The sequence below is a fragment of the Macaca nemestrina genome, chromosome 9 (genome assembly GCF_043159975.1).
Source record: "Macaca nemestrina isolate mMacNem1 chromosome 9, mMacNem.hap1, whole genome shotgun sequence".
NCBI lineage: Eukaryota > Metazoa > Chordata > Mammalia > Primates > Cercopithecidae > Macaca > Macaca nemestrina.
Genome location: NC_092133.1, coordinates 129,318,073 through 129,345,989, shown reverse-complemented (window position 1 = coordinate 129,345,989; position 27,917 = coordinate 129,318,073). Strand labels below are relative to the sequence as shown.

Genomic DNA, 27,917 nt, shown 5'->3' with positions numbered 1-27,917 from the left:
CTTAAACTGAAAAAGTGGCCTTGCATCCTCAGTTCTCCTAGTCTCCTATCCCGCCCAAATTACTTAAAAAGCAGAGCACACCAGCCCAACATCCAAAATGATTATGGCACAGATGGAGCTTGCAAAGTAGATAGAAGGTAAATGTTTTCCTGTCCTCCAAAATAACAATAAAGACTATGATAATAACCATTTAAAATGCTACTCAAAAACAAACCAAAACGTGAGTGTCCTATCTACTAAGTCTAATATGGTTCTAGAGACTTCTCCCTGCTACTGACAAATGCTGGAGTAGGCAGTAATTACCTGATTCCTACACCTCCCTCAGTGTAAGGAGAAAATTCAGAGAGTTGAAATTTAAGAATGTATTTCTCTTCTACTTAGGACATTCTCTTCTATCCCTAATCCAGCCTCTTCCATCCAAATTTGGAAACAGGCATCCATTTCAGAAGGGAACCCGGGACTGCAGGAGTCTGGAAGCACTGCCGGCCACCGCTGTCACAGCCACCTGCAGGGGACCTGCCTCATGGAGGGATAACCCGGTTCTAGGATGTGAGAAGGAATAAGAAAGCCTTAACACAGGGCAAGAAATCAAAGAATCTTTGAAGCCTCTGTAAATACAATTAAAATTAAATATCATTATCTTAAAAGTCCTCTTAAAAAAAAAAAACAAACTATGCTCAAGAAACCATTTTACCTTTTTTGATTCATAAGAAGTTCTCTGTGAAGATCTTGATGGTTCCGGGAGGTTTTGACAGGATTGATCAGTTTCTGAGGCCTAATGAGTTCAGGATTGTCATCTTCTATGTAGTCTGGCTCGGCCATGATGCTTCTTGTAATGAGATATGAGTCCTTAGGGTCGATATCCTCAGGTGGGCCGTCTGAAAGAGAAAGATGAGAAATACTCATTTGCAGTTTTTGCCAAGGCTTCTCCCACACATGCAGAGGCCCACAGAGCTGTGCTCAGTATGCTAACACATGCCATCCTCCTGGGTCCACTCTGAGGTATCACTGATATATCTTCTAAAGCGCTTGGAATGTAACTGGGGTGGGGCAGGGAAGAGAATGGTGGCCTGGTCTTGTCTTGCCCATGACTAAGGCCAGGGAGCCCTGTGGCCTGACTTCTATCACTGCCACTGCCACACCTTGAGTTCCAGTCACAAAGGATGCTTCCTGCCACCCTGTCTCCGTATACACTTCAGAACAAGCACTTGAGTATGTCAGAAAAAAGAAAGTTCAAATGAAAATTCGAACACTGGCCCACGAGGGCTGCAGTCGGACACATGTGTCAGGAAAGCAGGGCCTACAAACTAAAGCTGGCCTCTTGCCTGTTGAACTGGAGTTTGTTAAATATTTCGCTGACGGTTATTGGTTATAAACCTGTTTATCAAACACAGAACAAAGACAGGATGGAATCAGTCACCCTCCACCAGATTCTAAGATGCCTAACCTTTCTCCTAGCCACTCAGCTGCATATTTACCTTATCTTATACACAGCATCACTGAGGCCAGTCACACAGGACTGAAACTGCTGTTTCACTGCCTGCTTCTCCCACCTCTGCGCCACATGTATTCCCGTTACAAAATACAAGGCCGGGAAAGGTAGCTCATGCCTGTAATCCCAGCACTTTGGGAGGCTGATGTGGGAGGATCCCTGAGGCCAGGAGCTCAAGACCAGCCTGGGCAATACAGCAAGATCCCATATGTTTAAAAAAAGTTTTAAATGCCCTGGGCATAGTGGTACATGCCTGCAGTCTCAGCTCCTCATGGGGCTGAGGTGGGAGGATCACTTGGACCTAAGAGTTGAGAGGCTGCAATGGGCTACGATTGCAAGACCTCATATCTCTAAAAGAAAAAAAAAAAAAAAAAGAGGCTGGGCACAGTGGCTCATGTCTGTAACCCCAGCACTTTGGGAGGCTAAGGTGGGTGGATCACTTGAGGCCAGGGGTTTGAGACCAGCCTGGCCAATATGGTGAAACCTTGTCTCTACTAAAAATACAAAAATTAGCCAGGCGTGGTGGTGCACGCGGGTAGTCCCAGCTACTTGGGAGGCTGAGGCAGGAGAATCGCTTGAACCCGGGAGGCAAAGGCTGCAGTGAACCGAGATCACGCCATTGCACTCCAGCCTGGGTGACACATCGAGACTGTCTCAAACCAAACAAAACAGAAAAGGAAAGGGAATGAAATGTATATATACAGCCCCTCACATAACTTACTTTGGGACCCATTCTCCGTCTACACTGAGTCTGTGTTCCCAGGCTTACGTAAGTCCTCAAACCTGGCTCTGAATAAATCTAACTGCGATTTCTCTAAGTTTTAGCGCTTGTTGTTTCACTTGCTGGTCAATACGCACCGGACCCAGGTCCTTTATTGCTAATCCTTCAGCCTCAGCAAACCAATCTACACTACAAACATATCAATGCGGACCCTGCGCCAGTGGAAGACGCTTCCAGGGCTCAGCACGGTGCTCGCTGCCTGTGACACTGGTCACTGTCTCCTTCCTTAAGCACCTTGTGGGCTTCATCCTGCTCGTATCCTTCCAGGCCCTTCCTCAAATGTCACCTTCTCAGAGAGGCCTGACTTCCTAGCCGCCCTGCTGAAAAGTATGACCCGGCCCCCAGCACCTCCCATGTTATGTTCCGTCCACCAAACCACAGCAACATTTTTACAAAGTGAATGTGAAAATAAAGAGAATGAAAATCCGAAGGCGAAGTCAACTGAAAAATCATGTAGCTGCAACGTTTGTTTAAATATCTTAAATATCACCGCATGATTAAGGCTCAAAATTATCAAACAATAAGGCATATATAATAAATTACACTAAACATTCCTCAGACACTATCTGCATTGATCTTTTAACAACAAGAATGCCTGCACCCTGAACTGAATTGAGAATTACAAACCTCGCAGAGGGTGACTCAGGGAACCCATCACAGCCAGCCTGATTTCAACACACTGTCCCATGGAAAAACGTGCTCCTCGGCAAAATCCTAAATGCACTACATACACCTCTGTGTAGCCACAAGTGTCTGAAAAAATCAACTGCAGTTTGATTCTAGTTAATCATAGACAAGAAGGCTACACACTTCCAGAAAAGGCTATCTCTGCCCTTCACCATGGATAATCTCCATGACGCCAAACCCAAACAGACAACCGCCTCTGACCTTGACCTCGTTATTACAGTTGGGGAGGAGCTGGAGGGAATGTGACAGAAGAGCCAGCCAGTGATCAGCAGCGGGAAGAGCGCATGCAAAGGCCACAGGGTAGGAGGGTGCCTGGCGGGGGGATGAGAAACAGCAAAGCAGCCAGGGTGGCTGCATGGGAGGGAGGGATGGTGAGGATATAGAGTGTGGGAATTTCAACACCAGTGCTGGCATTCTGGTCCTCACCCTGAGGGCCATGGGGAGCCATTCCCAGGTTCTGAGCAGAGTAATGACGGTATCTGACTCATGAGTTAAAAGATTACTCCAGCTCCTAGGTTCAGAACAGGCTGCAGGCAGGCAGGCAGGCAGGGAGTCAGGGCGGCAGCTGCAAGGGTCATCCAGGTGAGAGATGCTTTAGACTCACGCAACAGCAGCACAGGTAGGCAGAGAGCCTGATTCAAGATGTATTTTAAAGGTAAAGTCTCTGGGACTTCCTGAAGGACTGGACACGAGGCATGAAAAGCACAGAGGAATCAAGGATGACTCGGAAGTTTCTGGCCCGAGCAACCAGAAGGCTCAAGTTGCCATGACAGGAGGCTGAAAGAGCAAGTGGATCTGGGACGTGTCGAGTCTGAGATGTCTGATCGACATGGAAGAGGTGACAACGAGAGGGCAAGTACAGTCAGCGCTCAAGCCCGGGTGACTTGCTCTCCTTTACCTGACTGACTGGCCCTCCGTGGCCTCAGGCTTTGCCTGCCCTCCACTTTCCATCCCCTCCTCCTCTGTCCCGCGCTCCCACTGCTCCCTCAACTACAGACAGCACAAGATGCCCACTTCCAGCCTTTCCTGGAGGTCAGCGCTCGGGTGCAAACATGCCGTGGGCCTTGTTGCCAGGAGGGAGGTTGAGCTTCTAGTGTGTAGAAAGAAATGACTTCAGTTCTGAATCTAAGAAACATGCCTTAGCTTGGGACTTTTTTCTGACTTCTCTTTAGACTTAGTTGCTTGGAAGTCTTTCTTCTCCATAGCACCAGTGGGGTGAGGGGCACCCGAGCCTGTCTCCTATTAGAGAGACACAGTCACTGGGAGCTGGTGCAGGAGGGGAGGGCTGTGGTTGACTTTTCAGACACTTGTGGCTGCACAGAGGTGTGTGTAGTGCATTTAGGATTTCAGCCCAGGAGCACGTTTTTCTGTGGGACAGTGTGCTGAAGTATACGTATATGCTGTCAACATAGGGGCAAACATCTTCCTTCTTTTTCACTGGTTTGTCCTTCTTCACAACTGGAGCTGGGAAAGGGAGTGCACAGGAGTGTCTCAGTCTGAGTTAAGCATGGAGACCTTGAGCCTGTCCTCAGAACAGGTGGCAGGGTCCCTGCAGCTCCTCATGCACAGGCCACAGTGGGGTCTGGGAAACAGTCATTTACTAACAAGGGGGTGAACGGGCCGGGAGCAACCCCCTCCTTGAGTCTCTGCACTCAGGGCAGTGGTGCTGGGAGAACCATGTGGGATCTGGGTTCCAGCTGCTTCTCAGTGACACCCCATCCTGGACCTGTGACTAGCACATGGCAATAACCATCACAATGACCTTCTTCAAAGCTCTCTTCCTTCTGCCAGCCGTCTTGCTCACTGCTACCAACGCTGGAAAATACAACTCTGGTATAAGGGAACTCTTGCATCTCACAAATCCTATCTCCCAATCAAGCTGAAACCAATATTCTTGCTCTGCACATCCTTGCACCCCGCCTTCCTCCACCAGCGTGCTCACAGCAGCACTGCTCCCTCCAAAGGCATGTTGAGCCTTTTCCCACTGCAGCCCCAGACCTCCACAGAGCCAAACCCACACATCCGGCAGATTCAAACAAACGCCACATCTGCCCGGACACCTTCCCAAATTCCATGGGATGTTCTTTGTTCTCTTTTCCTAGTATTCGTCGACCACCACCTTTGTATTACAGCAACGTGGATATAAATCTTATCCTCTCTTCACTGCAAAGAACATGTCTGGTTTATGTTCCTATTCCTTTGACCCCTTGGACTTGTTCAGTAAGTATTACCTAAATGAAGTAACAAAGGCATGGGCTAACGACAGAGGGTGCCCCGAGCCATCTGGATTCCACCACCACAAGGTACAGCGCAGAAAGTGGGGCTGAGCGGCCAGGTACATTTCCTCACTGGGCATCAAGAATCCAGGAGCCTGAGAGTAAAGACGTGGTAGCAATGTCTAGAGGTACAAGTACTTTGCAGGCAAATATTATTGACATGAAACATCGTTTCTAGAAATAAACACAAAGATAATCTTGTCACAGTCACTTCACTGGTCAGGTAACTTACTCAAAGTCATTTTTTTTTAAATGTATCAAGTCAATTAAGGAAAACCAGGACCAGCTCAGTGAAGGAGAAATAAAACTGGTTTGAGATCCTGGACAAAGTTTAACTTCCCTGACCCCCAGTTCTATGTGTAAAACGAATGTTGTAAAAATTGAGTAAAATGTGTATGCAAGGGCTCTCTCTAATCCCTGGCACAAACATGAGAACTCAACAGAAGCTATTATAAGCCCAACTATGTGACGAGCAACATTTCATACTTTATTTAGAGGCCTGGAAATCTCTGTATAGGAAACTCTACTTCTCTGGGCTTCGATTTCTTCAAAAATGTTACTTCAGTTGAATGACCCGCAGACTTTCTCACTGATAACATTCAATGGTTCTTGAACCCATTCATGCCACTAACATAAGAAGCTTCTGCAAAGTCTAAAAAGGTCTATCTATCACACTGCCAAGGTGCTGCATGAAGTTCTGAATGGCTCCAGTCATTCAGAGTAGGGCAAGAAACAGGCAGCCCTGATGACAAGGGCCTCTCGTGCTGTTCTGAACGGAGGGGACTCAACAGATTTTTAAGCTAATGAATAATAAAAGAGAATTGTATTTCAGAAGATACACTATGCACTGAAAAATGCTGCCTGATCAGAATTCTACCTTTAATTTCCACTAAGCAACACATGGAAGTCATTATTTGACTCTACTATCCCAGAGAATTGGGAAATCCCATGCTTACAGATGGATTTTGAGTCCTTGCTTTTCATGTTTTTCCCTTTCCAAAGTTCACTCTGGGCCCAGCTCTCTGGCTATCCCGGGTACTTCTGCTGACTGCTTTCCAGAGGTGAATTACCATTCCCTCGGAAAACTTTCACAACTGGGCTGATAAAACGAACGCTGACCGTAGCTGGCTTGCCCCAGCAGACTGCTCTGGCTCCATATCTGCATATTTCTACATCAAACAGATACAATAAATTCAAAACCTAATCCTATAAGATTTAAAAATCAGAACTTAAGAGATTATGCTAACTTTCATGTTTACCTAAATATTTAAGACCTAATTCTATCTAGAAGCACTAACACTTGAATCCTTTCTGAAACAATCTCTTGGCACATGGTAATGTGTACAGTTTACAGGTGTCTACTACCAACCAAAACAAAACAAACTTTTGAACTGTCATAACTTCTGGAAAGTTGAAAGTAATTCCAAGGTATTTTTGGAGAATCTGTTTCCTAAGCTGTCTCTAAGATTCTGGCAACCCTCTGGCAATACCCTGAGAAACCCAAGTTACGTAAGGTGGAGGCGGCAAACTCCAGACCAGGTCAGCCTGAAAACGGAAAGACACGGCTCGGATCCAAAGCCTCCCTCTCAGCACCCACAGTTCCCAGACAGGCAGGAGTCTGAGTTCCAGTAAGAATTTTTACCAAAGTGCAGTTGGTTTCATCACAAACTCCTGACTTGCCTGGCCCTAAGGCAAACCTAAAAATTTCCATCTTAGACCAAGAGACAGTGGCATCACCTGGAAATCAAAGGCAACAGACAAGTGCCCAGGGGATTTCTGTGGCCACCAACCTGGTGCACCAAGGCTTAGAAACGACGTCCCACCACAGTCTTATGTGTAAGTGCAGAAATGTTATTGTTTCATCTCTGTCAAGGCCCACTACAGCTGTAGGACAGTCCCCTGTGGCTTCCCAGGACGGTCATTTAAAATAATGACGAGCTCAACAAATTTGCTGCCAATATGCTGTTGTACAAATGCCAAACAGTGAGGCTCTTGGGAAAGTATCACATTCATTTTCTCATCAGTTTTTTCATCCCCCGAAAATGTATTTTTACAAATAAGGCACATATTTTATATTTAGAAAATGGCAGAGGAGGAGGGAGTGAGTAGAGTACTACGGAAGGCAAGAAATATCCGACAGACATCTGCCTACAGCAACCAGAAGCTGGCCCAAGTGAGGTGGGAACGACCAGTAGATGGCGACGGCTCCTCAACTAATGAGGTGTCCAGAGCCGGAATGGCAGGTCCGCTTTCCTTAGGACAGCCAGAGTGGGGCAGCCATGCCCGCTCTGCCCTCCTGCACTGTAGTCAAAGCACACCCCAAAAGCAGTTGGCCATTCTGAGAGATGTGGTGAAAGGAATCCATCCTGGAGCTGGTGTCCATGTCACCTGGGGGTATATGTAAGCTTCCCCCGTCACTTGGTCCTCATACAGCCCACGAGATCGGGGTCATGACTCCCTAGTCTCCAAATGAGGCTGACAGTTTCAAGAGCATGGGTTAGAGTGCGGCTCCCTGCATCTGCATTCCAGCTTCCTCACTTGCTCTAAGTGTGATCTTGGGTAAGGGCCTTCGCCGGTTCAACAACAGCAACAATGAAAAAGGACTGATAGATCTCACAGGGTTGCTATGAAGAGTAAATAAGAAATGCACCCACCGGGCCGCGGTGGCTCACACCTGTAATCCCAGCACTTTGGGAGGCTGAGGCGGGCGGATCATGAGGTCCAGAGATGGAGACTATCCTGGCCAACACGGTGAAACCCTCTACTAAAAATACAAAAATTAGTTGGGTGTGGGGGTGCGTTCCTATAATACCAGCTACTTGGGAGGCTAAGGCAGGAGAATCACTTGAACCTAGGAGGTGGAGGTTGTAGTGGACTGAGATTGCATCACTGCACTCCAGCCTGGAGACAGAGCGAGACTTTGCCAAAAAAAGACAGACAGACAGACAGACAGACAGAAAGAAAGAAAGGCACCAAACACAATGTCTACAACACAGTAAGACTTCAACAGATGTCACCTGCTATGAGTGCTGTCACTGGCAACGAGTAAGAATAAATTAGTAACAATAACGCTGTCACTTGCTGCCCAAGGCTACCCAGATTTGACCTTGAGTCTGTGTAATTCCAAAAGCAAGCTCTTAGGCACTCCATGGGCTGGGATGACGATGGAGGAACCAGGTTTGAGTTTAACAGAATGATTTCCTGTCTCTCAACAGGACGCTGGAAGCTTTCTAATATCACAGCTTTACGATCCCAAACAGAAAACATCTTGCAATGGATGACATTAAAGTTAGACGGGAGGCAGGAAAGACAAATTTCATTCAAACGTATTAATATAAATGTTTTTTATAAGAATGTTTATGGCAGTGCCATTCATAATAGTCCCAAACTGGAGGCAACTCAAATGTCCACTAACAGTAGGATGGGTAAGTAAACAGCGGTGTGCTGATAAAGTGGAATACTACCCAGCAATGAGAATGAACCAACAATTCTGCAAGCAAAGCACAGTTGAATCTCACAAATACAATGTTGAGCAAACAAAGCCAGATGCAGAAGAGTATATACTGCATGCGTCCACGTACATAATGTTCAAAACCAGGCAAAACCAACCTTTGATGTTAGGTGTCAGGATAACGGTTATTTTGGGAGTGAACAGACGGCAGTACAAATGGGGCTTCCAGGGTCTGGAAAAGATTGTTTCTGGATTATACAGATTCTGGTGACACAGGTGTGTTCCCTCTGAAAATTCGCCCTCAATCAGTACACTTTTTTGGTGCATGCCCCCCTCTCCACGTGTAAGAGTACATGTTCAACAGCTATTAAAATTACTATCCAGAAATCACTTGGTAGCTGCTGCATTATGACAGTTCTGTCATTTCATCCATCTTAAACCGTGCACAACCCATGGGAAGTTATACAGCATAACGGAAAAAAGCATCAGGCTTGAAGACCACCCATCTTGAATGAGAATCCCTTGTTAGGTCACTCATCAATTATGTGATTTTATAAAATTATTTAACTTGAGTCTTGATTTCCTCAACTGGAAATCAGAGCTAATACACTTGCACGTGCAGAGTTGATCTCAGCATTCTCAAAAACTCATGGAAAACATCTACCATCCATAGTACTTGCCCACATGACAGAAGCTCAACGAAGTGGGCAAACAGTCCCAACAAACTAATTCAATACTCCAACTCTCTGTTAAAGTTCCATCAACATGAAAGTGAATGACCATATACCGCAAGTACACTAGTTTAGACAAAGAATAATGATGAACCCAGTCTTGGCCTCTGTTCATTTTTCCAGTGTGGGCAGGAAGGGATGACAGAGAGGGAACAGGGAGGGAGAAAGTGTTGTGGAAGAAAGGCAATGACTGGAGCAGGATCTCACAGAGGCTTGTGCCAAAGTTGGGTAACCCAAGACCCAGCTGCTATCTGTCAGAAGAAAGTGAGGCTGATGGTCAACCAATGACAGTTTGGGTTGCTTTCCATGGAAACTAGCAAATTACTCCTGCAACTAAATTTCTTCAGCCTTACACCTCCCCGAAGTCTCAATCTTGGCTAAAAAGAGGCATTTTCTATATTGTCCAAATATATTATGATCAAAGCCAAAGTTAAAAAAAATAAAGCAGCTCTTGCATAATCTAGTTTTGCCAGGAAATTGGATATTCAAACAAACTTAGAAAAGACTGAAGACAAAATATAGAGAGAAAATGAAAACAAAAACAAAAATACTCTAGGGTGTGAGAACAAGAAGTCTCTAGATAGAAGAAAACTAATAGAAAATAAAAAGTCATTCAATTCCTAGCTCAGGGGAGGAGGTAAAAATGGTTTAAAGGGTGAATAAAATCCTTCAAGGGCCCACAGCCAACTATAACAGCCCCTTGTCTTGGCAAGAGGCTGATCCTTGGTGACTTTTTTCACTCAGTTGAAAGTCCTAGGACTGCAGATAAGACACAAAGCCCACAGCCTCACTTCCTCCCCTCCTGTGCAGATTCCAGAATTCCCTGGTAGACTGCAGAGCTACCCTCGTCCTGTGAGTAGTACGTGGTGGGAGGGAGGAATGTCCCCTGGGCTCAGCCAACAGCAGCACATCTATGGGAGAAACGAGAAGGGTGACCAGACGTCTGCCATCTTCACCGTATGGAGGTGACACACAGTCAGAGCCTGCTCTGCTCTGCAGCTCTGGGTGCCCCAGCCTAGTCAGTCCCATCTGAGGCCCCAAAGCACAGAATGTTTATCAACCAAACAGGTGCATTTGGGCTTATTCCCAGGACAATGGCTGGGCCTGAGAACTATTCTAGAGAAATTTCCCCCTGAGAAGGGCCTTGGCTAACGTTCCCCAGACCAACTGCTCCCCAGGCGCTGGCAGTGTCACTTGGCCTGTCAGGTGTTATTTCCGGTAAGAAGTGCCTGTGCCTCTGGCCCTCAAGGTCTGCCCCCAAGGGCTGTGATCAGTGGTCAATAACAGAAAACAAGTGTCATTCTTCAAATATTCACAGCAACAGCATGTTACTATCCACATGACAGTCCACACCCGGGGGACTTTCCTCAGGTCATCCAGGGCTCCCTTCTTTGGTGACACTCTCCTGGGCATCTCCTGAGTCTGGGGCCGGTGTCCATCTCCTTGCTGATGCAAAGGCAGCCTGTGGACCACCCTCCCCCTGTCCTCTCCCACCTTTCTGCCCACACTTCCTCTTCCCTCCCTTTAACGCCACCAGCAGCCCAGGCAGGTGGCCACAGCCCTGTCCTCTTCTCTCGGTCATGCCTCTGGAGACCCCACACACCTTTACCCCTTCTGCTCCATGAGCTGTTTCTGAAGTGTGTGTGAAGATCGTTCCTGTCTTCCCGAGCTCTGGCTCTGAAATACCAACTTTGCACTGGAATGTTCACCTCAGAATCAATAGACATCGAGTCGAGCTCCACCTTACTCACCATTTACTGAAGGCCTCCCGGGCGCCAGACACTGCCCAGGTGCTGGGAACGACACTCAAAGGATAGAGCCGACCCCACCCCAGAGGGCCTACACTGCAGCGGAAGTCATCCCAGGCAAATTTGAGTTGGAGCTATTGTTTCTCAAAAGCAACAGAGACGACAGCACACACATCATTCTTCAGCTGAGAAACAACCCCTCGCAGTCTTCCCTTAACTTCCTTATTTCTCCAAAAGGTTCTATCTCACAGGTTTCAACCCTAAGTACAGAATCGATCATCAGTTCCCTTCCATAAACGCATCTGAAAATCATCCCCTATCACCAGCCGCTCATCCCTCATCCTAGGAATGATGCACTTGGTTTCTCCACAGCCTCCATCCCCCCGGCTGCCTTTCCCCCAATCCAGCTGCATCCTCAGTCAAATCCAATGAGCTAACTCATTTCATCAGATCAGGGCCACCGAGCTAAGCATCAGTGGTCACCTCAAGAGAGGACGCTAAACTGCTTGGCCTTCTGTGGCCCCCTTCTCGATAGCGGAGTCCTCAATTACCTTTTCAAATGTGTGGTTCTTAACTCTCTGGCACCAACTCCAGGCAGCCAGTACACACCAAGCCCACGCACGTTCCCATCTCCACCCCTGCTCCCTATTTCCTCCTGGGCAGAAATCCGCCCCCACTGGCCAGTCAAACTCCAGGCACCTTGCAAAGACCAGCTCACAGCCTGCCTCCCCCAGTCTTCCTGGGGCCTCTCCTTTGGAGACATCTCCTCCTGTCTGAACTGCTGTGGAAGAACTGCCCTGGACGCCCCTTGCCACAGGCACTTCCCCACCCAGTGAGCTAATTTCCCACGTGTTTCCACATTGTCTCCCCTTGAAGGACACAGAAGTGAATCTCTGCAGAAGGGAAAAGACCTCTGAGTGACTTCCATCCTCTCCCCTCTGCCCTGGCACGACGGCTTGTACATAGGCCACACAAAGTAGCAGTGGCCTCACAGTGACTAGCAGACACAAGAGTTAGGAGAAAGCTGGAGCTGCCAACTTGTTGTGCCTCTGGCTGACCTCCAGAGGTCTGCAAACCTCTGGTCTTACCCCCTATATTGCCTTCCCCAGCCCTGGGCTGTATGTCATACTGTGTGTACCTTATTAAAATTTACTGAATGGGCCGGGCACGGTGGCTTATGCCTGTAATCCTAGCACTTTGAGAGGCTGAAGCAGGCGGATCATGTAAGGTCAGGAGTTTGAGAACAGCCTGGCCAACATGGGGAAACCCCGTCTCTACTTTAAAATTATATATATATACACACACACACACACACACACACACACACACACACACACAAATGAGCCAGGCACGGTGGCGCATACCTGTAATCCCAGCTACTTAGGAGGCTGAGGCACAAGAATCGCTTGAACCCAGGAGGCAGAGGCGGCAGTGAGCCAAGATCACGCCACTGCACTCCAGCCTGGGCAATGCAGCGAGACTTCATCTCAAAAAAACAAAAAAAAAAGTATTGAGTGAACAGGATAACATGGGTAGCTTAGAGTATCCACATGCAGGAACTTACCCCACCAAGTCTTCCCTGGCTCCCCCTCAGTGTTTTCCCTTTACTTTCCTGCAGGACTCCATTAATACCTCTCCTAGGATACTAAAGTCTGCTTCTATTAAAATTAAATTTGAAGTTGTCTTCTTTCTCACGTTAAGCCCATAAAGGGAAGGCCCGACTCGCACTCATTTCTTAACCTCGCATACATTTCAGTCACATGGTGGGCAGCCAAAATTGACCAGATAATGCTCACTTTACATTTAGAAAGGCAGACATCGGATTTCCAAAAGGACCCAAAAACAGAGTAGGGAAGGTCAACCGATGCTTTAAACAAATTCTGTGTCTTCATTTGATCTCAGAAGAGCTCAGAACTAGTAAGACATACAATCTTCTTAACACATACCAGTACAGAGAACCAATACCCATTTCTCTAACCAGCAGACATGCTTCCTCTTGAATAAGATGGCTCAAAAAAAAAATCCTCACTAAAAGTCCGTAACACTAACGGCTGTGTATGAATAGTGAGTCTTTTGCCAAAGAAAGAGAACGTAAGACTTTTGTCTGGTGGGAAATAGATATATTAGTACTTTGGCTTGCATAAATATTCCCATGAAATAATTAGTAGTTCATTAACATGCAGCACATCAATCTGCAAAAACTTCTAAGCAATCGAAATCCTGCCAATTAATGGTTTCTTTAATAAGTGATTGCCTTAAACTCATTGGCCTTAAAATTGATAAATTACACTTATCACATAACATTTGATAGATGACTATTAAGTGATTTGGAGTTTCTCTCTCCTATGTAAAGTAGCTTGATGAAATCTGAAATTCAAGGACTCTTGATTTTACCACTGAAGCATGTTCTGTGGTCTAACAGTGTCACCCAGTGGTAAAAGGCACAGTTTGGTGTTCAGGGGAGCTGTTGCTTTTTAAAAGAAATAACCATCATACGTGTTTCTTTACTAAAAGGAAAATAAAAAAAACACTTTTTTGAATTGCAAGAAGAAAACCAGTATGAAAATTCTAAAAAACATGACCGGCACAGAAGAGAGCAGCTCGTCATCCAAGGCCACTCTGAAGCCTTTGGAGACCACTCAGGAAGGAGCATGCAGACCTGAGCTTTGGAGACCACTCAGGAAGAAGCATGCAGACCTGAGCTTTGGAGACCACTCAGGAAGGAGCATGCAGTCCTGAGCTCAGGAGAGAGGTGCGGTGGTGTAGGACCTGTGACTCAGAGCAGTGCAGGAGGAGCTGAAATTAGTCCATTCCCCAGGCCAAATGAGACACCACAGGCCACCCTCGCTCTCAGCTGCACTGCGTCCTTCCTGCTTTGCCCATCTGCCATGCAGCCACAATTGTCTAAAGTTCAGCTCTTTCAGGAAAAAAAAAGCAACCAATTCTGTTCTGAGGTTCACTATCTGATCCTAAAAACTTAAAACAAACAAACAAACAAACAAAAAAACAAAGAACTCTCATATGGTGAAGCTTAACTGAAATAATAAATTATTTAGCTTCCTTATCTGCAAAAAGAGAAGGCTGTGCCAGATGACCCCTGAGATCCCTTATTAGTGAAATGTTCTGATAATAGAGAAGAGTTTGGCTTATCTGCTGGTCTCCACCACACAGGCTTATAACCAAGAGCCCTACAGCTCTTGTCCCACCCTGAGGGCCTGACTGACCTGTGGAGGGCCACACCTTGGCCTCCATTCACTCACCCCTGTTCCCAAGAACCAATGACTTCTTTACATGAAGCCTACTTTGAGTAAGTTTTTAGGTACGCATGTTGAATTACCCAAGCTGCACCCACCCTCACTCCAAGTCCCCCGAGGAGAGACTCAACTGCTTGGCCCAGGATTACAGAAGCCCACACGGGAAGGCAGAGTGGAGCAGATGTTATTTAACCACAAGTCTGTATCCTGGGGCTCCCACAGTCAAGAAACACATTTTTTCAAAATCAAGACCCTTGAACTAGCAGCAATAGTCACCCATACCATATATGATAAACAAAAGTGAGCCAATGTTTATTCTTCTTTGCGTAAAATCACCTATACCAACACCTATACATTACAGCATCATTCAATTAATTCAAGTCTGAATCCCAGAAACTCTCCTGGAATCAAGCCACAGTTCAGCCCTATTTTTCCTCCCTAGTTTTTCCTGACATACCTTTGCTTACTGTATAAATCCACAGATATTCTTCTTGCCTACTCCCACCAAAGCCCAAATATACATGAAAAAAGTTAATGATGAAGTTTTTCTTATTCCTTTACATTTAGAAAATCAGCATCTACTCTCATAGACCACTTGTAAGAAGATAAATTTCTGCTACTCTCTTTCTGAAGAGTTTGTTGGCAATGTGTAGCAAAAGGCCTTACCATGAAACAGCCTTGAACGTGGTTACTTCCACTTTTAGTGGAAGTAAAGAGATCAACAGAGATGTAGACAAGTGTACACAGAATGATATTTATTCCGGCATGGTCTATGATACTGGAAAAAATGGAAGCCATTTAAATATCTAATAATGGAATACAATGCAGCTTAAAATAATTCCTTATTAGAATCAATAATGAAAGGGAAAATATTCACAAGGCACTAAATAGGAGAAAAACATCAGGTTCCCAACAGTATGCCCTTTACTTTGGAAAATAAATGCGTGTGTCTGTGTGTACAAATGCACAGCACGGTGATCCTCAAAGTGTCATCCCAGGGTCCGAGGCATCGGCACCACCATGGAATTAGTTAAATGCAAATACCTGAGATGCAGTGCATCAGGGTCTCTGGGGGGTGGGCCCAGCAACCTGTGTTTTCATCATGTTTGCTAAGTGTCATATAACCTTTGCGGTAGACATTAAATTTATTCCATTGTACAGACAGGAAAACTAAGGCCCAGCGAGGCCAGGTGACTTGCCTAAATCTACAAAGCTTATCAAGTGGCAGCATCACGCAGCCAGCTCCAGAGTCCATGCTCTGAGGCGCTTTGCTACAGCGCCTCTCTATATTAACTCTCCTATTTGGACGTGTGCTCTGTGCTCTTTCTGCTAAATTAATGGCAGGATGCATCCCACTGTTGTCTGATCATCTTCATAGCAGTTTAGTGCTTCTGTTACAAAGCTATTGATCTGGGGGTTGGGGGTGTCTTGGGCACTATCACTAACATCCCCATTAATATACCTCTTGATGAATATCTGGCTGACATCTTTGAAGGCTAAAAAAAATATTTAGATCTAAGTGCACGTTAAATATCAGCACACATAAGCAAAAACTTGAATGCCATCAGTGACGGCATGCAGCATGATACTGACTAAACACACGAGGCACTTGTTGCCTGCTGGAGTGGAGCAGCCATGCGGCAATCCCATGCACAGCTTCCAAACCATCTGGCCACCATCTTTGAAATTATACAAGTTTTCATTGACTTCTTTTCCTTTTTTGGTGTTTGCATGATTTCAAAACTTGCATGTAACAGAATCCTTATTTACATTATGTTATTTTACAGTCACAACATTAAAATTGGTAAAATAAAGTTATCACACTTAATTCCTAAACTGCAAGTTCCTGAAGAAAGAGGCCTCCCTGGGAACTTTTCCCCTATGTTATTTTCTGAGGAGAAAACACCCTGGTCATTCATCTCAGGAAACTACAAACAGGATGGACTGAGAAGATGGTTGATTTCGGCCTAATCATTCATGAGAGGAAGGAAACTACACAGACCACGAAAAGCTTCCTGCTGGGCTAGCTTTCAAAGCCCTCAAACATTCCTGTCTTCAAAAGCTGAAAAATAATTCCATAATATTTATGACCTGGCCCAACTGGCCAAACAAACTAATACTTTCTTTTTTTTTTTGAGACGGAGTCTTGCTCTGTCGCCCAGGCTGGAGTGCAGTGGCACGATTTCGGCTCACTGCAAGCTCCGCCTCCCATGTTTACGCCATTCTCCCGCCTCAGCCTCCCAAGTGGCTGAGACTACAGGTGCCCGCCACCACGGCCGGCTAATTTTTTTTTGTATTTTTAATGAAGACGGGGTTTCACCGTGTTAGCCAGGATGGTCTCGATCTCCTGACCTCATGATCTGCCCATCTCGGCCTCCCAAAGTGCTAGGATTACAAGTGTGAGCCACCGCGCCCGGCCACAAACTAATACTTTCAAAAGAAGAGACTATCTTCAAACAGACTTAATGATAGAAACTGTAGAAGGAACACAGAGACCATGTGTTCAACTTCCTCATTAGGACAGATGAGGAAACTGAGGCCCAGAGATGAAATGACTAAGTTAAGAGAGTGGCAAAGACATTCTGGACCACACAGTGGCAAAGCTCGGACTAGGACCAAGATCGGAGTCCGGTCCACTCTTCACTACCCAACACTGCCTCTCACTTCTGACTGCTTTGCAAATTTTCTAAATGGATTGCTCACATTTTCTACTGAATTATGGGTGTTGTGGCACTGTGAGTAACACCACCATTAACGCTACCTCTGGATCAGTAGCTGGATGGCATCTTTGAAGACTGTAAAATATGTTTCAACTATAAGTACACTTTAATAACAGCTCGACAGTTTTATCTGCTTCTATAGCTGATCAAGTTTTAAGAAGTACAAAGTCATCATGATGATTTTTAAAGCTTCTCAAGCTAGGAGAAAACTACTGCCTTTTTTTAAATTTGCAGTATTACCACCGAGCAGCTACAATGTTTAAAAACCAGTGACTGCTCAGACACAGTTATTTAGACATCCTCTGAGTCTCTACTTCCCACTGTATCTTGCTCCTATTAAAACCTACTATTCCTCAAGCATCAGCATTCCAAATGAAATTAAGTAAGTTGGTGAACAAATTAAATTCAACCCTACCAACCACCAAAGTAAAGACCAGTCTAATTGACAACTCGACCCCAATATTCCCATCAGAACATAATGAAGGCTCAAAAAATGACACAGATGGGCCCACGCTACCAAAAATAAACCAGATGCCCCCTCTTCTCACCAACATGTATGACTGCAAATCCTTTACTGCACGGCCACTGTAACTCTACTTTAATCTCCTACCTCCTAGATAAAAATTGTTGGGATACCCAATCACTGAATTGTTCCTACCTCCTGGCCACATCCAACCCAGATCTGGCCCTATTTCCCTAATTCCACCTTCAAACCACCCAGTCCAACCACAAACCCAAGTCTGCCTTTCCAAAATAATCCCAGGGTTCTTCTGGGTACACCGGCCCCAGCAGAAGCAACTAAATGAAGCCAACTTCTGTATAACTACACGTTGTGTTCCTGGTGGTTTTTGGCTGATGAAATTAGACACTGTCTGAAGTAACTAGTAACGTATGGCAGAGTAGAAAGAACCTTAAATAAAAGGTCCACAAACCTAAATCCTGACTTCACTCTCTGGGTTTGTTTCCTTACTGGTAAAATGACAGCCAGTCATCCTATCATTTTATAACTTTTTCATCTCAAATCTCCATATATTGGCCAAACTGTGGGTCAAATAGGTTTGTTTCTATGGAAGAGTATGTTCTAACTTCCAACCACTCACTCACTACAGGTTGAGCATCCCTTATCCGAAACACCAGAAGTGTTTCAGATTTCAAAGCTTTTCCGATTTTAGAACATTTGCGAGTGTTTGGAATATTTCTGAGTATCTACACTCTGAAATGCTCCAGTGAGCATTTCCTTTGAGCATGTTGGTGCTCAAAAACTTTTGAATTTTGGAGCATTTCAGATATCAGATTTGGGATGTTCAGCCTGTATTTCACTTTTGAAATACTGAATTAGTGAAGTGTTTGTCTGGAAAACTTCATTTTTCACTCTTAAAAAGAAAAAAGAGACCTTAATGCCAGAAACAACGGTAACAATGATGTGTTTTTTCTGTAGGCTTAAAATGTTCCATAATTGAAAGAATTTAAGTTGGCTCTTATTTGATTTCTGCTTCTGCAATGAACACTGAGCATGAGGACCGGGACACATCTGTCTGGGTCTTTGGAGGATTGTCTGTCTCTAACCAAACCCTAGAGAACAGCTATTTCCATGGCCCAGGTCCTTTTAATTCAAGTCTGTTTTCTTACTTCCCTCTCTTCAGGCCACCTCGTGGGCTTTCTGTGAACAACCAATAGGCAGGTTTCTTAGGGAAGACACCAAAAGCAAGAAAGGAGTAAAGCAACAGCTGTCAGCAAGCCCAGGACCCAGAGCGCTCTCTGGTTGACTGAACCTGGTTGGCTTAACCGGTTGCTGTGTCTCCTACGGGGGAGCACAGGGTGGGCCTGAGGATCGAGAGGGGAGCAAGACGTGGTCCAGGAGCTCCCAGCCTGGAGGAGAAGACAGCAGACGCAACAGACCCACCCAAGGGTCAACAACTCTGAACACGGACACCCTGGGGGTCCAGGGGGAGGCACAGGGAGGCCTGAGGGACCAGATGTTCTCCGAGAGCACCTCCTGCCAGTTCCAGGGGAGGCACGTGTGCCCTCGTAGACAGTTCCATAAGGATGCGTGGGATGCAGGTAACAACACCTAGCTGCAAGTAGCTGGAAGCGCGGGGCTCCTCTGCAGCTCACACGAGAATGTTGGAGTTGGCCCAGGGCTGCTTCAGCACTTGCAGGTGGCAGGAGGGACCTGGGCTCTTCTCCTAGCCTTGCCTCAGCTGCCCCAGGCACACATGGGAATAAGGGAAGGCAGGGACAGCCCCTGAGGAGGGCTCTCTCCAGCTGGAAGGTAAGGCACTCCCAGAAGCCCCTGGGGGCCTTCCTCCATCCCCTCATTGGCCAGAACAGTGTCACATGACCACTCCAGCCACAAAGGGTGCCAGGAAAACGCAAATTGGCATTGAGCACGGAAGAGGGGATGGCAATGGCTGTCAGGTGGACAATCAAGCCTGCTCTACATGTACACATGCACACACACGTGCACGCACACACACACATAGAGTTACCAACTGAATGCTGAGTTCCCCCCTAAATTCCTATGTTGAAGCCCTAACCCCCAAAGTGACAGTATTTGGAGGTGAGACCTTTGGAAGGTAATTAGGTTTAGATGAGATCATGAGGCTGCAGTCCACATGACGGGATCAGTGTCCTTATAAGAAGAGGAAAAGAGACCAGAGCTCCTTCTTTCTCAGTCTCTCTCCCTGTACTCTCCAGCCCCAATGCCATGTGAGGGCACGATGAGAAGATGGCTGTCTGCAAGCCAGGAACCCAATCTGCTGGCACCTTGCTCTGGGACTTCTAGCCTCCACAAGTGTGAGGAAATAAACATCTATTGTTTAAGCCACCCAGTCTATGGCATCTGTTGTGGCAGCCTAAAGAGACTAAGACACATACGAAATTCAACCGCCTTCGGCAGGCCATGCTCCTGACAAGGGGCTCGCCAGGCCGCTTAGTTAACTACTCTGGATCCCAGCTCTAAGCTAAAAGGGAAACAAGAGTAATGGGAGTTTCTTAGGACTGCTAAGTACTCGCAGCATCTATAATGAAAGCTGCAATAAGCAACAAAGATGAGAGAAGTTTAGACCTTTTAGCCTCAGCTTTTCCATTTATGTAAAGCCTCCCTTTTAAACTAAGGGGGATTTGGCAAAAGTTTAATGTAAACACATTTGTAGTGAGTGTGGGCACTGGAATAAGGGAGTAAACTACACTGCCCCTGAACTTTCCTGATTCAACTCTGCACATTAATTCAACTCCCTCTGGAGGCCTGTGGTTCTAAGAAGCCAGGCCTTGCCATTTTCCCACAGGCTGCCTTGCAGAGTCATGAGTAAACAAAAGCAAGGCAACCCCAGCTCCATGAGACCGTTCACTCACCACCAACAGTGATCTCAGTCACTCCATCACAGCACACCCAAATCCAGAAACTCGAAGTGATCTCCCCACAGGACTGAGCTGAAGCCTTTCACTATCTGTACGGACAGTAACAGACACAGGAAAACTTAAAAGTAGAATGGGAAAACGACTGCATCCTGCAAGTGAGCATCCTACTTGGCAAACAAAGAACACAGAACGATGAAAGCCTAAAAGCAAAGAGCTCACTGGTAAATACCCAGACATCGGGTATCACTGCATAACAACTTTTTTCTTATGGGAATGGAAAGGAGGCTGTTTTAGAAAATATTCAACATTTCAAAAATTCATGTAATTCTAGAGTGAAAAGAGGCCTTGGAGAAATACCACTTCATTTTAGTGATGAGGAACACAGACATCAGTCATAATCCAGATCCTATAGAAGTGAAGTGATCCAATTCACCCTGACTCCAACAGGATGCTTGTAAGGATCATTTAAGACTACTGCAGTAATCTCATGTCTACTTTGTAGTTTCCAGCCTCAAGTCAATTCTCTCTCTGTCTCTCTCAAAACAAAGCCTTAATAGTCACTCCTTCTCCCACTACACAAGTCTGTGAGAACAACCACCACCTACCACTGAGTCTACAGCTCTAGTGCTTGGCTGTCGGTATAAGGACTTTTGCCCCAAGAACCAATACATCCTCCATCAAGTTACTCACTCTGGCAATTCATTGCATTGCAATCAAGTCTGTTACTACCTAATAACTCCATGGTCAAGTAATGTTTGCCCAAAGTCTCAACACATCATCAAGGGATTTAAATCCTATAACAGCAGTAATGACTCAGGGGAAGAACAGAATAGAGTGGTACAGTAACCCTCAAGCAAATGCTCCACCTGATACGAAGTCCACATGAAATGGAGAACTCTGCTCCTTTCCCTAAAGTTACCCAAGTTGTCATGCTTTTTCTTTTGTTGTAACAGGATTTATTACCCAAGAACCCAGCATCCCATCAGCTTTGACTTCACTCACAGCTCTTATCACAAAGGTCAGAACTTTTTTAACAGTACCTTTTTTAAGTTCACAGAAATAGGAGCTACTGGTTACTTTAACTAAATGAAAAGGACAAGGACAAAGGATACATCAACATACTCATAATGAAAACTTGTCTTTTACTGACAGCTGGTTATAAAGGAAATCATTCATCACTTCTAGAGGAACAATTGTAAAATAATCATCTAACAAGAAACTACAGATCATCATAGCTAACTACTTCCTTTATGCCTTAAAAAAAAATTAATCTGGGCCCGGCGCGGTGGCTCAAGCCTGTAATCCCAGCACTTTGGGAGGCCGAGGCGGGCGGATCACAAGGTCAGGAGATCGAGACCATCCTGGCTAACACGGTGAAACCCTGTCTCTACTAAAAACACACACACAAAAAAAAACTAGCCGGGCGAGGTGGCGGGCGCCTGTAGTCCCAGCTACTCGGAAGGCTGAGGCAGGAGAATGGTGTAAACCCGGGAGGCGGAGCTTGCAGTGAGCCGAGATCACGCCACTGCACTCCAGCCTGGGGGACAGAGCAAGACTCCGTCTCAAAAAAAAAAAAAAAAATTAATCTGAACAGTTTAATTACAGTAGAATAGTGTTACCTCCTTAAACAGATTGAGTGCTTAAAATGTAGCACAAAGGCCATGAAAAATGAGACAATTATTTTAAAAGTTTTCGGAGGCAACTCAGAGTTGAAAAAACAGAATCTAAAAGTAATTCTCTACATTTTGGTTTATAGTGTTTTGTTTGTTTGTTTGTTGTTGTTTTTTGAGATGGAGTTCGGCTCACTGCAACCTTCGCCTCCCAAGTTTAAGCGATTCTCCTGCCTCAGCCTCCTGAGTAGCTGGGACTACAGGCGCCCACCATGCCCAGCTAATTTTTGTATTTTTAGTAGAGATGCGGTTTCACCATTTTGGCCAGGCTGATCTTAAACTCCTGACCTCAGGTGATCTGCCTGCCTTGGCCCCCCAAAGTGCTGGGATTACAGGCGTGTGCCACCTCACCTGGCCGAAAATCTTACAAATGTCAAACTGGGTAAGATTTCAAGTATTTGTGAGTATACTTTATCCAAGATTTTAAAATTCAGTTTATAGTAGAAAGTACCTAAACACAATGGTACATGGGACATGTTAATTAGGAAGGACACTATTTTCCTCATTTCATCTATGAATCTTTAGAATTGAAGACATAAACCTTATATTCCACTGGAAAAAAAATCTCTGTATTACCATTACTATAAATTGTTATACCTGATAACAACATATTATCACCAATGTCAAGGAATCTCTTTTTTCCTTCTATAGTTTAATCCACTGAAAGGCCAGTCTCAACAGTCCCTATTTGTACCTTTCTGGCTTTATCAAATTCTCCCCCAAAAAGGCTTCAGAGTCTTCTTGGTGGCCTGTGACACTAGTTTTTCATATTTCAACCCTACAGTGGTTGGACTGTGCTGTCTACTTTTGCCACACATTTAGCCCCTCGGAGACCTACCTTCTGTGACATACACTGTAGTTCTATTGTAAAGGATCACAAACTATTTCATTTAGTGTAGAGAAAAGAAAAATGACAGCCTTAGAGAAACAAAACATTTTTAATTTGAAAAGGACAGTCTGTGTGGTCACATCTACTCCGTATAATTGCCTGTGATAACTGGCTTGGCTACGTATGACTCTCCCACCTAGAAATGATGCTTGGGAAGATCTTAGTGGAACCACAGAAGGAAGGAGGATGATGCAAAACACTGCCACTGTGATGACCAAAGTCCTAAACCCTAAAAAGGGTCACGGTGAATCCACTCAATGCTGATGGAAATACAGCTAAGAAAGACTCAGTTATAAGCACTTTCCTTCTCTGCACAATTAGACTTGCTCTAAAGAACTCTGATCAACTTTCTAAAATATCTCACATCAGAGGCTTTCAAATTTTTCTGTCTGTAACCCAATTTATTTATATACAGTGACCCAATAACCACACACACCCAACAATGAAAAAAAATGAAGTCAAGGTTTCCAGGAGAAATACACAGCCTTTACAACATGCTGTATACTCTGATAAGTTCATTATTTTGGCCAGGTGTGGTAGCTCATGCCTGTAATTCCAGCACCTTGGGAGGCCAAGGCGGGTGGATCACTTGAGGCCAGGAGCTTGAGACCAGCCTGGGCAACATAGTGAAACCCCATTTCTACTAAAAATACAAAAATTAGCCAGGCACACACTCATAATCCCAGCTACTCAGGAGGCTGAAGCCCAAGAAAAGCCTGAACCAGGGAGATGGAGGGGTTGCAGTGAGTCAAAATCTCACCACTGTACTCTAGCCTGGGTGACAGAGTAAGACTCTATTTAAAAAAAAAAAGAAAAAAAAAAAGTCATTATTTCACTTTGTTGTAATGCTTGTTGTGACCCACTAAACTAATTTTATGACCCACTAACGGACTGCCTAGCAGCTTGGAAAATCCTGCCCTAATTCACTTACTTAAACTTGTCACAATAATTTGGCAGCTCTCTTAGGACTAGTGAAAGCACACGAAAACGTCCAACAGAAATGTACATTGGATGAGCTGCGCTATACCACCTGTCATGATCCCTTCCAAATGGGAAATATTTAAACAGTTTTATTTGGGTTAATATTACTGATAGTAAGACATCATCTTCTCTTCCACCTAATCTTTAAACTACCCTTCTCCAATTGTTAAAAAATAATCTCAAATCTTTTTACCTGTGTGCGAATGAGGGAGGGAATAGAAATTAAAGATGACTTCAATAATTGTATCTGTTCAGTTAGGTAAGTTTTTCCCCTATATCATGATGAAAGCTGAGGAATAAAGATGACCAAGACAGTAAATTGCCCCGCACTTAATAAAATACTTTGTAAAGCAGTTCCAACAGTTTCTCTATCCACAAATAAAATAAAATTAGCTTCAACTGCATTTTCCTTTAAAAAAAAAAAAAGTGAAAGTCAGTTAACAAGTTTCTTAATGCCAAAGCAATCATTCTATCTATATAATTTTCTAAGAAGCTGAACAAAATTCCACACCCTTAGCTCAAATTAACAATGGGAAGAAGGAAGTTCTCTGGTCCCTGGTACCAGGAACCAAACAGTCAAGGGCCATTTAACCTCACCACACAGGAAACTTGGCAAAAACAGTAGGGGAGACACTAAGAACTTAGGTACTTTTCATCCCGACCAAAAGAGATGATACAACTATAATAGCATGACTTGTAGAAGGAGCCCAAGCTTTAGAGTCTGAGAAACTCAGTCCAGCTCTGCCACGTATCAGCTGGCCTTAGTTCAGAAGCAAAAACAATGAAAATAATTACTCAACTAATATTAGCTTTGAGCTGGGCAGTCCTAACTGCCATTATCTCAGTGAATTTTTACAACGCTCTGAGGCAGGTTCTGAGGGCCAGAGAGGCTAAGAAACTTGCCCAAATTCATACAATTAATAACAATTAATAATGGGAGGGGCAGGCTTCAAACACGGGCTGACTCATTTTAAAGTCGTTGAGGGGGTTCAGGTAGCTTTCTGAGCCTGTTTTTCCTTGTCTTCACCTCCCAGGCTTGCTGCACGGATTGACGCCTCTGGCCCACCCTAAGAGGCTCACTGCCACACGTATGACATATATAACTAATGTATGGTAGATACGGACTCACCTTATCACAGGTATCTCAGGTAAGCTGGCCTCAGAGAGTTAGAAACGGGCTTTTACTTTATCTCCTTCTCCTCTACCCTCCCACTGCCTTACCCCACAAACACACCTCCCCCACGAATACTTTCCAACCCACCTTATGGCAGTAGGACCGAGTTCACAGCACTGCAGGCATGAGAAACATGACACCTATCATGAGTATGTTTACCAAAGGAACGGAGGTGGGTGCTAGCATTGCTTAGGCAGGGCAAAGGTGCAGGCAATTCAAAGCCAAGACAATGACATTCAGAGAGCCACAAGGGCCGGGACTCAGGCTGGGCAGGAGGAATGTGCTGGGACAGCCATTAGATTAAACTTATTGACCCAACAAGGTCTTTGCCACCCAACAGAAGGGAGGCAGAAGAGGGATGAAGGCTGGTACGGCTGGTGTGAAATGGATTGGACCAGTTGTGACTTGGGGATCTGGCACAAATGAGAGGGGCAGGGTCTCAAACATGCCAGGAGTTCTGCTTAAGGCAATAAACAGTCTCACAATGGAGTGTGGCATTGCATAAACATTGGTTTTGGAAACAGGAAGTACCAGTACCAACCAGCTAATAAGTTTCAACAGAACTTTTCAAAACAGGGTTACGCTGTCCCTTTCTTTCCTGTGTACGGTAGACGACAAATGCTATCCCCTTCAATCCTCTACCAAAAAAGTGGGTCAACAGAAGCAGTGATGGGCGGTCAATGAAGCTAACCGAAGTATATCAACCAAAAGCTCATTTAACCAAGTAGATGAAAAATATGCCAATCACCTGATGACTGAATCAGGCATTTTTTAAAGCAAGTATGTAACAACTGTGAGTATGCAAGCTCCTATGGTCTAACAAGTTACCTGTAAATGTCAGACCAAAATTGTTAGTTGTCATAGCAACAGTACACAACACTGTCTGCTCAGATTAGTCATAAGCAGTTGAGCTCTTTGTTTTACATTATAAATATACAACTAATAATTATAGAAACTATCTTCCAAGTATTAAGAAATCACTACTTTCTCAAACCAGAGGGATTTATAACCAAAGTCATAATCTTGACTTGCAGAAAAGCACCTATAAGCCTAAATGATATAAGCTGAATTTATAAATGTTTGGGAAACAGGACATTGTTATTATAAAGTTGTTTAATAATTTGAAGACATATGATTTTTTTTACCTCAAGGAAAAAACATTGATTATAAAACTGACTACTGGATTAAATAATATTATCTAACAAAAGCAGACTTACAAATACATCTATTATTTTAATTAAGTAGTGATGACATTATGAACTTGGAATCATACTTCCACTGATGTAATTTAATGCCTAATTATAAAATAAAGTATTCTAAACATTTTACTTCTGTCTTTAATCTAATTTTATTTTGCTCACTCTTATTTTTTTAAATAAGTTGTTCCCACCCCATTAGCAAGAAATAAATCTTGTTTTATCTTAAAATGTTCACTTCAGAGTTAAAAAGATTCGATTCAGTGACTTGGAAAAATTGCGCATTATTTGTTTCCTCACTGCATCTGCTGCTGAGCCATTTTCTCTACAATTAAACATCATGGCTTTATCAAAGAACACGGGTCTATCTAAACGTCAGAAACGCCAGGCCCAATCCTTGCTCTGCCACCCAGGAGGCTCGGTGCCTTCAGAAAGCAAGTCGCCCCCTCAGCATCAAAGTATCCTCACCTGATGGCCTAGGCCATCAGAGGTCCTCACTAATCAGGACAGGCCAATGCCAAACTTGCAGACATCTTTCACACACACACACACACACACACACACACACACACACACAATGGGCAGTGCAATCAGGCCACATGTGACAGGCCTTTCAAATCCACACACCCCACCCCCAAAAGGGGAAACAGGAGAAATCTGATTTTACCTGGCTGCAAGTGCAATGCCGAATAACAAGGTGAGCCCCAGGACACCTCTGATCCATAGGAATCCACATTAAAGTTTGTGCACTGCTGCCTGGGGCCCTCAGGACTTGCAGGTGACTAGGCACAGAGAACACCGACGAAGCACATTCCCTTCTCAATACTCAATATACAAAAACAGCACTATTTGACTAACAATGATTAGCTTAAAGCGACTTTCCAGAGCCCTCGTCCTTCCTGTCATCAGAACTGACTGATGGGAAGGCCAGTAATTTGATATCGGAAATTTACAATTGATAAAGTCATCGATGGTGACTCCTCCCAAATGCATAGAAGATCTGGAAATGCTGATCTCAGAGTTTCTGGACTGTTCAGGGCTTGACCAGGATTCTCTGGTTGAAAAAGGAAATACACCAGTCAGCACTCAGCATGTCAGATAGCAGCCCAGGCCAAAATATTCACATTTGACAGCCCCGACCTAACGAGAGCTCAGCTCTGGACAAAACAAAGCCGTGCACAACGTTTAGACTTGACTGACACCTACTGTGTGCCCCGCGCTACTGCCCCTCACTCGAGATCTCCCTGGCCCACCTGGGCCACAGGCCACACGTGGCTTCACAACGCATCCTGCAGTGGAACAGCAGGCAAAGATTTAGAAGGCCACCTCAGCAAGTTCCACTTCTCAAAGATACCTAGATAGTTTTGTGGCTAAAATATAGTATCCAAGTTTTCGTTATTGAATAGAAAAGGTTCAAAGCAGGAAATGCGCACTAAGAATGGACTTTTCTCCCCATGGGATTGTCAGGGCCTCTCAATAGCTTCTCCAATGCCCTGGCAGCGGCCCT

At 44.9% G+C, this 27,917-nt stretch overlaps 1 protein-coding gene across 13 annotated transcripts in view; it reads right to left on the bottom strand.

Moving 5' to 3' along the window:
* LOC105490638 (family with sequence similarity 107 member B) overlaps positions 1-27,917 on the bottom strand; it is an 87,034-nt gene that overhangs the window by 11,128 nt on the left and 47,989 nt on the right. For 10 of the 13 annotated variants that reach the window (XM_071070470.1, XM_071070469.1, XM_071070461.1 and 7 more), the window contains exon 2: positions 695-878. In XM_071070470.1, coding sequence (XP_070926571.1) covers positions 695-822 — 128 coding nt within the window. In that variant the 5' untranslated portion in view covers positions 823-878. Of the gene's footprint in view, positions 1-694; positions 879-2,900; positions 3,037-5,191; positions 5,309-20,494; positions 20,517-27,917 lie in introns of those variants that run through there. The other 3 variants (XM_071070466.1, XM_011756466.3, XM_011756465.3) reach the window with 3 other exon arrangements.